Below are 10,190 nucleotides of genomic sequence, written 5' to 3'. Positions count from 1 at the left end.
TTCTGCATGCCAAGCGGATGCTCTACCACTGAGCCACAGCCCCTCTCTTGATGGACCTTGGTCTGATCCAGCATGGCTTTTCTTATGATCTTATGTTCTAATGAGAGATTCGACTGCCGAAAGTATATACCCCCCCCAAATCTTGTTGGTCTCCAAGGTGCTACTAGACTAGAATCTCTCTCCTTTAACAGAGATGTAATTTACCATGTGGTTTTATTTATCTCCATGCCCTGGAAAGCTTCATCTGCCCACATCCATACATGAAGTGTCTATTAAAGGGACAGAAAATTTTCTTCTCCAGTTCTCTGAGTAATTCCAAGAGCTACCCATTCAGACCACATTGGGATCTACATGTTGTGGTAAACAAGATTGTCTGCTGTACCTGGCAGATTCCTGTTTCTCTCTGGTCTGTGGACCAGTCTTGGGGGGTGGAGTTATAGGGCAACAGACAAGTTGGAGTGGAGCAGACACATCATGTAGTTCTCCAACAGGTGAAGATTGGGGCCCTCTGGGAAAGTAGCGCCTCCCCCCCCCAAGGGCCTTCTTACTTTTCCATAAATCTTAGCATTTGTCCTGTGTTTCCTTTGGATACAAGCCCCAGATGCTAGCTGAATTCATCCATCATGGCTTATAAAATGCCTGCCAGGCTTGAGAAGTAATAATTAGCATGTAACACAGTGTATTGGCTTTGCAGGACCTAGGAACACCTGGCCCACTGGGGCATTTCTGCCTTTAAGAAAGGAAGTGACTGGCTGAGCACGGGAGATTTTTTTTTTTGGCTTCATCTGAAAACTGCTGGAGCACCGATCGGACATGGAAGAGCAAGATTCAACTGAGCCTGGATCAGGAAGAGTTCCTGATGCCAGCACGGCAGGAAACAGTAGGGAATTCTGGGAGAGATGTGTAAAGAAGAACCTGGGTGGGGACTTCAGGGGGCCGGAATTGCAGCGCCAGCACTTCAGGCAGTTCCTCTACTGGGAAGCTGAAGGACCCCGCGAGGTTTGCAGCCTACTCCATGGTCTTTGTCGTCGGTGGCTGAAGCCAGAGAGGAACACCAAGAAGCAAATGCTGGACATGGTGATCCTGGAGCAGTTTCTGGCCATCCTGCCCCTGGAGATGGAGAGCTGGGTCAGGGAATGTGGGCCGGAGACCAGTTCCCAGGCGGTAGCCCTGGCAGAAGGCTTCCTCTTGAGTCAGGTGGAGAACATCAAGCAGGAAAAGCAGGTGAAATATGTCATCCTGGGAACTCCAAATGGGTTTGAGTATACACAGAATACTGGAGAATATGAGGGTGGGGTGTGGCTTGGTGGTAGAGCCTCTGTTTAGCATGCAGAGGGTCCCAAGTTCAGTCCCTGGCATGGGTGATGTCAAAGACGTGAGACCCTGGAGATCTGCTGCCAGTCTGAGTAACGAATACAGACACTGAGGGCCAATGGTGTAATTCAGTGTAAGCCAACTTCCTCATGTCCATGAACGGATATGCTTACCCCCCCACACACCCAAAATAGTCCAACTTATTCTTGACTCCCCAGACAGTGCTCCCCAGAGGAGACATCCAAACCATTGTGATTATTATCTTCCCTGTTCCTTTCCTAATCCTTCTCTCCATTCCTGCCTGTTATTCTTTTCTATGTTTCCAGGTGCAGGAGCTGTCAGAAGTGGCTGCTGCTTTCCCCAAGGTAAACAGAACTGGAAGGGACACCCAACTGAGCCCTGTTCTCGAGGGAATTGCCCGGGAGGCTTCTTCAGTGGGTAAGAATGAATGGGTTGCATTTCGAGTCACAAGTGTGCTCGGAGCCTGTGGGCTCGGCCCCCTTGAGCCTGTATGTTGGAGGCCCTATAGTCTCCAGCTATGGGGTTCAAACCAGATCTTTAATTTGTAGCGACTGAGCCCCTTAAAGACCTGCATATCACAGCCCAATGCAACTGAAGAGGTACATAGAGGAACAAGCAGGCAGACTCATTCTATATGGGTCACATTATTGTTATAGCTAGTACCCTCCCCTGATGAACCGGGCTCAGGCTAATGACATATCAAAATTCATAGTATAAGTACAGTTGAAACAATCTAAAAACAACCTAAGCATACTAATTACTAGATCCTCTACAGATGGCACCCAGACTACTCCATCCTAGGGAGGATGTTACAGAAGGCAACTCTGCCTTTGTGCCTTTCTTGATATCATTCAGCCTATGGGGGGGGAGGGGATAGAGACGGACAAACAAGTAGGAAAACACACTCAGGAAAAATGGCGGGAAAGTGGGTTAAAAGGGAGCAGAAAGAAGGGGACAGGAGGCCAGGCTCTGGAATGATATAACACTGTCGCTACCCTCAGCCATTAGCCTGGCGGAACATCTCTGTTTTACTGGCTCCGCAGAATTGGGCTAAATCTCATAGGGTCTCATTAGACAGAGAGTTCCACCAGGCTGGGGCCATGGCCAAAAAAGCCCCAGCTCTGGTTGAGGACAGCTGGTAGTTTTGGGGCCAGGGATCACCAGAAGTTTGCTTCCAACAGAGCGTTAATCCTCTTAGGTCTTGTTGTGCATCATATGACCACCTCAGCTGTGAAGAGAAAGCAGTCCTTTTCTGTGCTGGCTCCTTACTTCCGGCATGCCCTTCTTCCAGGGAGGATTGTGTTTCTCTTTTTTGCTTTCATTCACAGCCACAGAGTCCTCACTGTTGAAGACTATTGTCTCATTATCTCTTTTCCAGGACCAATTTTTCCTTGATTAAGGATGATTCCCTCTCTGACCTGCTAATCAGGATTAAAGTGAGGGTATCACTACTAGGGCGCCATTTTTAATTGTTAAGGTTGTTATTATTATAAATATTAATTATTATACGATATATTTTTATGCTGATGTTTTATTGTACTGTTGTTAGCTGCCCTGAGCCCAGCCCTGTCTGGGAAAGGGGGGGAATAGAAAATAAATAAATAAATAAATAAATAAAATAAGGCTTTTGATCTCCTGCTTGGACTAAGGTAGTTGGCTGTTCTGCTTCTTCCTGCTGTTAAAGTATCCGTGGCTGCTAGTTTGTGTTGATTTTTTCCTAGCCACAGTACATGGTTGGGGTCTTCACCGGATGACCTTGATGACTTAGGAAGGTACAGAAAAGAGTGAGCTTGCCCTGGAGTATGCCGGTTCCAGGCGGCTCAGGGCTTTTAAGAACTAGAGTCTTCCATTGGGCCAGGCAGCTAGCTTAATAACTCACATTCTCCTCTGCTTTGTCTCCCTTCCAGATGAGGGAATAACTCCAATGATTTATTCTGGACCTTCTCTTCTTTGCAGTGGAATGGAAGGAGCTTCTGTGCAGCCAGATCAGGTAGGAGAAGAACTGTGGGAAAGATGGCTGAGTACCCCTTTCCCATGCAGCACCTGCTTGACCTGAAAGAATCTGTCTATTCCCTTAGGCTTCTCTCCAAGATGACTATTAGGAAGGCCTTGAATGCCACGACCTACAAGGAGGGGCTGTGGCTGAGTGGAAGAGCTTGTGCTTTGCATGCAGAAGGTCCCAAGTTCTATCCCTGACATATCCAGTTAAAGGGATCAGATTGTAGGTGATGCAAAAGACCTCCACCTGAGACCCTGAAGAGCTGCTGCCAGTCTGGGTCGACAAGACCAACCTCGACGGACCAAGGGTTTGATTCAGTATAAGGTAGCTTTGTGTGTGTTCAAAATGTTTCCTTTTTTGTAATTTTCAGGATGTGGTGACCTTTGAGGACGTGGCTGTGGATTTCTCAGAGGAGGAGTGGGCTCTGCTGGATCCAGGCCAAAGAGCTCTGTACCAGGAAGTCACAGAGGAGAACTGCAGGAATCTGGCCTCTCTGGGTATGGCTTCCTGGCTTGGAACCACCAGAGCATTTCTGAGGATGGAAGGCTTTCTGCCCGTGGGGCACAACTTTCTCCCCTACCCCCTCGCATGATGCCCCACAAAATGTTGCTCTGGGGGAGAGCAGCATTCTGGAGCACAGAGTGGGAGGGCAGAGGCAAGAAAGTCACACTCTTCAGAGGGAAATCCATCCACAGGTGGATCCAATCCCCTCTTTCCTTTGGTTGATAGTTTTTGAAAGCAGGCATCAGTGCAGTATAGGGATGGTCACTGAGGCCACCCATAGCTAGCCCATGCTCATTTGGATGTGTGTGTGTGTTAAGTGCTATCAAGTCACTTCTGACTTATGGCAACCCTATAAATTAATGTCCTCCAAAACAGCCTGTCGTTAACAGCCTTGCTCAAGTCTTGCAAACTGAGGGCTGTGGCTTCCTTGATTGAGTCAATCCATTTCACAGAATCAGAGTTGGAAGGGGACATAAAGGCCATCTAGTTCAACCACTTGCTCAATGCAGGCTCAGCCTAGAGCATCCCCGACAAGTGCTTGTCCAGCCACTGCTTGAAGACTGCCAGAGAGGGGGAGCTCACCACCTCCCTAGGTAGCCAATTCCACTGTTGAACAACACTGTAAAAAAAAATCCCTGATGTCAAGCTAGTGCCTTTCTGCCCGTAATTTATATCTGTTATTGCGGGTCCTATCCTATGCTGCCAACAGGAACAGTTCCCTGCTCTCCTCTAAGTGACAGCCTTTCAAATTCTTAAAGAGACCAAACATCTCCCCCTCAAACTCCTCCAGACTGACTAAACATTCCCAACTCCCTCAGCCTTTCCTCATAGGGCTTAGTCTCCAGACCCTTGATCATCCTCATCACTCACCTCTGCACCCTCTCCATTCTGTCCACATCCTTATTGAAGTGAGGCCTCCAGAGCTGCACATAGTACTCCAGGTCCAGCCTGACCAAGGCAGTGTACGGCAGGCCTATGACATCTTGTGATTTGGATGTTATGCCTCTGTTGATACATCCCCAGATTACATTAGCATTTTTTGTTGCTGCAACACACTGGCTGCTCATATTTAACTTATGGTGCATGCATACCCCAAGAACTTGTTCACACATACTGCTACCCAAAAGTGAATCCCCCATTCAGTACATGTTCCTCATTTTTGTTACCCAGGTGTAGAACTCTGCAGTTATTTCATATTGGGTCTTCCTCTTTTCCTGCTGCCTTCAACTTTTCCTATCATTATTGTTTTTTTCCAGTGACTCTTGTCTTCTCATAGCCTCAGTTTAGTTATTTTAGCTTCTAGAGACAGTTTAGACTTGATTTGATCTATAACCCACTTATTTGTGTTTTTGGCAGTCCACGGTATCTTCCAACATACTTCCAAGCATAAACATAACAATAGCTTGGCCACATCTTCAGTAACTGTCTAAGTTGGTGGAAAGTGCTGTCAAGTCACAGCTGATTTATGGCAACCCTGTAGGGTTTTCAAGGCAAGAGATTTTCGGAGGTGGTTTGCCACTGCCTGCCTCCGCGATGGCTGAGAGAGTTCTGAGAGAACTGTGACTGGCCCAAGGTCGCCCAGCAGGCTTCATATGGAGGAGTGGGGAAATGAACCAGTTTCTCCAGATTGGAGTCCACCACTCTTAACCACTACATCATTCTGGCTCTCCACAGCACCAACAAATATTACACTTCCTTCTCCTTTCCATGGGTTTGGAGTGAAAGGACATTCTCAAGAGCCAGCGTGGTGTAGTGGTTAAGAGTGGCAGACTCTAATCTGGAGAACCAGGTTCGTTTCCCCACTCCAATCTCTCCTTGATTAAGAACGATTCCCTCTCTAATCTGCTAATCAGAATTAAAATGAAGGAATCACTATTAGGGTGCCTTTTAAAAAATTTTAATTGTTAAGGTTATTATCCTAAAAAATAATTATTATTCTAATCTGGAGAACCGAGTTTGATTCCCCACTCCTCCACATGAAGCCGCTGGGTGACCTTGGGACAGTTACAGTTCTCTTTGAACTCTCTCAGATTCATCTACCTCACAAGGTGCTTGTTGTGGGGTGGGGGAGGAGGCAATTGTAAGCCGCTCTGAGACTCCCTAAGGTAGAGAACAGCAAGATATAAAACCAACTCTTCTTCTTCAAAATGAAACACTTCCTTTGAGTCCCTTTCTTGTAGCCACACTACATTGTGTCATTAGGAAGTAGTAAGGTCTAAGAGGGAGATTCCTTTGCAGCAGAGCCTCCCTTCTGCTTTATGCTTCAGGCTCCTGCTCCACAACTGTTTGGCATGCAGAAGGCCCCAGGTTCAATACCTACTATCTCCAGTTAAAAGGACTGGAGCTTTGATGATGTGAAAGACCTCTGCCCGAGACTCCAGAAACCTATTGGTAGTCAGAATGGACAGCGCTCACCGTGACAGACCATGTTGTTATGTTGTTTCTCCACTGGGCCTGTGCTGTCTCTGTACCAGTTTATCTGATCATTCTCCGATGTGTATGGACTGCATGGTGGTGCACATTGTTTTTTATCTGTTTACTTCAAGGGTCCCCAACGTGGTGCCTGCGGGCACCATGACAACCACCAAGACCTTTTCTGGCACCTGTCAAGTGTTTTTAGGGAGTGGGTGGGGTCAGGTAGGGCTTTTGCCCAGCAAGGCTTCTGATTGACTATTGAAGATTTGATTGACTGCAGATTTTTAAAAATGTTGCTTTGGCGGTAGCTACCACCACAGCACAAGGATCAGCACTGTGTTCCTGAAGTTAAGCTGTAGCAATCATTTTATGGCTGGTTCTGCCTCCTGCAGCAGCCATTTTGTTGCTGCACCCACCATGCCGTGTCAGAATTCCAAATGTGCCTGGAGGCTCAAAAAGGTTGGGGACCCCTGGTTTATTCATTTAAAACATTTCTGTGCCTGCTTTCCACCCAAATAGGGTCCCCAAGGCAGCAAACATTAAAACATATCAACATTAAAACAGCATTTAAAATAAAAAAAATATATAAAATAGTTTTTTTAAAAAAATATTTTTTAAAAAAATATGAACACACAAACACATAAAAACACCAGAAGGGAGCAGACCAATAACAGTTACTGGGGGGTACGCCAAACAAAACAAAAAAGTTTTTGCCCATCAGCAGAAGACAATGACAGAGGGAGACAAACAAATCTCTGTGGAGAGGAAGTTCCAAATTTTTGGTGCCATGACCAAGAATGCCCTTTTTCAGGATTCCACCTGTCTAGCCTCAGATGGCTGGAGCACCTGAGCAGGGCTTTTTCTCCCTTTCTGGCAGTCTTCAAGCAGGACTGGATGGACACATCAGGGATGCTTCAGGCTGATCCTGCATTGAACAAGGGTTGGACTAGATGGCCTGTATGGCCCCTTCCAACTCTATGATTCTAAGATGAACTGAGTGGACAGGTAGGTTCTTACAGGACAAAACAGTCCTCAGAATGAAGTGACAAATGTTAGAGAAATGGGTGATGAATTAACTGGGGATGATACCTAATTGGATGCTCAGTTTCACGTTTTAGATTCCTAACATGATTTTCTCCTTTATTTTCCCTCGCAGCAAGCGATTGGCAAAGCAGAGAGAATTCCAAGGAACAGTACATGGTTTCATTGCCTAGAAACGAGCATTCAGTGTGGGAAGAGGCCCTTGCTGGAAATCATCTTGTCAGCCCAAGGAAGGAGGAACACCAGGTTAAGGAGAAACCATATAAATGTCTGGAGTGTGGAAAGTGCTTTTCCGTGAAATCAAGCCACAAGAGACATCAAGATGTTCATATCACAGACAAACCGCATAAATGTTCAGAGTGTGGAAAGAGCTTTAGAAAGAAGGACCAACTTACTTCCCATCAAAGAGTGCACACAGGAGAGAAACCACATAAATGTTTAGACTGTGGAAAAAGCTACAGTCGGAAGATAAGCCTTACTTTTCACAGAAGTATTCACACAGGGGAGAAACCATATGAGTGCTCCGAGTGTGGAAAAAGCTTTGGTCACAGCAGACAACTTACTTCCCATGAAAGAATCCACAAGGGGGAGAAACCATATAAATGCTTGGTGTGTGGAAAGTGCTTTACCGCAAGTTCAACCCTTAATTCCCATCAAAGAATCCACACAGGGGAGAGACCATATAAATGCGCTGAATGTGGCAAAAGCTTTAATCGGAAGGGAAACTTTGTGTGTCATCAGACAGTCCACACTGGGGAGAAACCATATAAATGCTCCGAGTGTGGAAAGGGTTTCAGTTACAGCAGAAGACTTATTACCCATCAAAGAATCCATACAGGGGAGAAACCTTTTAAATGCTCCGAGTGTGAAATGGGCTTCAGGAACTACTCGTGCCTTACTTACCATCAAAGAACCCACACAGGGGAGAAACCATATAAGTGCTTGGAGTGTGGAAAAGGCTTCAGTCGGAATTACTCTCTGGTTTTGCATAACACAGTCCACACAGGGGAGAAGCTGCACAAATGCTTCCAGTGTGGCAAGAGCTTCAGCCGCAAACCTGACCTTACCCGGCATCATGAAGTCCACACAGGCGAGCAACCTTGCTTCCCATCAAAGGAACCAGAAGATGGGGAAGCCGTAGAGATGTTCACTCAGTGGCTGGAGTTTTTGTACTAAACCAGGCCCCAATTATACTGCTGTTAAATTGGTTCTGGTTAAGACATATTCAGTTCTCAGATCAAACCATTCGAATTCAGTTTGTTATAAAATGTGGGTGACTTACCTCTTTTCCGTATGTTATGAAGGGGATTCTACACATTCATAGTGTGATTTGAAAGTGAAAATCTTGTAGTTCCGAGATTCATCCTCTCTTTGGCCAAATCATTCTCTCCTAGTATGTTTTCTCCACTTTCTTGGCACTCTGGACAGCCCTTAATATTATTATAGCCATGAGTTTAATTGACTTTACATGGGGATTAGGAGAATGCATGAAGGATTGCCATTGTGGCTAATAACCTTTGAAGAGCCTAGTGGAACCTCCATGTTCAGAGGCAGTAACTATCTAAATCTCTGTGCTTGGCTTTTAGGCATTCTGGGGGGAGGAATCTGGCTGTCTACTTTGTGAAACAGGATGCTGGACTGGATGGACCATGGGTCTGATCCTGTACAGCTGTTCTTCTGTTTTAGAAATATGTATCTAAATCAGGTAGGTAGTGAAGTTAGTCTGTAGTAGCAAATAAAGCAGCAGCCCAGTGGCATTTTGGAGCCTAACCAAAATTTATTCCAGGATGAAAATATATGGTGGAATAAATTCTGTTGGTTTCTTAATTCTCACTGGACTGCTATATATCTAACCCATTTTCTCCTTGTTATCAGAAGTCTTTTATTTTACTAAAGTGTTGACTTTTTTCTTTCCTGTGTTAGTGAAAACCTGTCAGTTTGCTTTCAAACTTGTGTACATTTTTTTTTTCTTTCTCCATTCCTGGGAGTTAAACCCCAATGAATAGACTAGAGTAGAATTCTGAGTAGACCTGGTTAGGATTGCTCTGTTTGTTGTTAAACTGTGTTATCAGGAAGTGCAATAGGATCCAGCATGACTTTAAATCATAGAAAACATTGCATATGATCTTGCATGATTTCAAATAAAAGTTACTGTGTACAAATTTGTTTTGGGTTGGCATCAAATATATGTGCCCAAGAGATCAGCTTAGCCAATTATTTCAATATTTTTCTGACTCTTCCCCTACTTCCAATCTGCTCCCCTCATCCCTTCTCTCTGTTCCTGCCCACAAGTTTCACTGTTCCACCTTTTCCTTCCATCGTCAATCTCCTGGCCTTCACTAATCACCTTACTCAGTCATACACTGATTTCCCCATGTTAGGAAATTATTCATCAGGTTACTTAGAGAATTTATGCTCCACTTGTCTGTCTCAAGTGAAAGCAGGATAGTATCCATCCCACCAGCAGAAGGGATGTGGCTCAGTGATAGATCACCTGCTGTGGACAGTGTGATGGGGCCACCATAACCTTCAGATAATCCATGTTTATTTTCAGGCAGCTGCTGTGCTTCAGGGCAGAACTCTGCAATGTCCTCCTGGATTGCTGTCAATATACACTGGGTGAGTGATTTCAATCCCAATAGACTCTCAGCTGATCCAGAAGGTTGCTGACCCTACTACAGAGCAAAGATGCCATGAACTTCACGTAAATACTTTCAGTAGCTATAAATGCCTTGCGACAGCTGTGATCCTCTATGAGCCGAAGATGGATACCATCGCTGCCCTCAATCATAGGACTAGCGGAAACATCTCTGTCTTGCAGGCCCTGTGTAACTGGGCCAAGTTCCGCAGGGCACGGGTCTTATTAGGCAGAGAGTTCCTTAACTTAAACACCAAA

General features: G+C 45.5%; 1 protein-coding gene across 1 annotated transcript; it reads left to right on the top strand.

Moving 5' to 3' along the window:
• The first annotated feature begins 813 nt into the window (after positions 1-813).
• LOC130478867 (zinc finger protein 485-like) lies at positions 814-8,495 on the top strand. The gene is made up of 5 exons (XM_056851147.1): positions 814-1,128; positions 1,641-1,752; positions 3,243-3,325; positions 3,705-3,831; positions 7,410-8,495. Exons 1-5 carry the CDS (start codon positions 814-816, stop codon positions 8,468-8,470), a joined length of 1,698 nt encoding a protein of 565 aa, XP_056707125.1. The 3' UTR covers positions 8,471-8,495.
• Positions 8,496-10,190: the final 1,695 nt, after the last annotated feature.

Source organism: Euleptes europaea, chromosome 1, assembly GCF_029931775.1.
Source record: "Euleptes europaea isolate rEulEur1 chromosome 1, rEulEur1.hap1, whole genome shotgun sequence".
Taxonomy (NCBI): Eukaryota; Metazoa; Chordata; class Lepidosauria; order Squamata; family Sphaerodactylidae; genus Euleptes; species Euleptes europaea.
Note: the sequence above shows the minus strand (reverse complement) of the source record. Positions and strands in the feature narration are given on the sequence as shown.

Excerpts from the sequence above, each read along its gene's own strand:
- LOC130478867 (XM_056851147.1), top strand. The coding sequence starts at position 814 with ATGGAAGAGCAAGATTCAACTGAGCCTGGATCAGGAAGAGTTCCTGAT. Across the intron at positions 1,753-3,242 it reads CCGGGAGGCTTCTTCAGTGG|ATGAGGGAATAACTCCAATG; the intron begins GTAAGAATGAAT and ends TCTCCCTTCCAG. Across the intron at positions 3,326-3,704 it reads CTTCTGTGCAGCCAGATCAG|GATGTGGTGACCTTTGAGGA; the intron begins GTAGGAGAAGAA and ends TGTAATTTTCAG.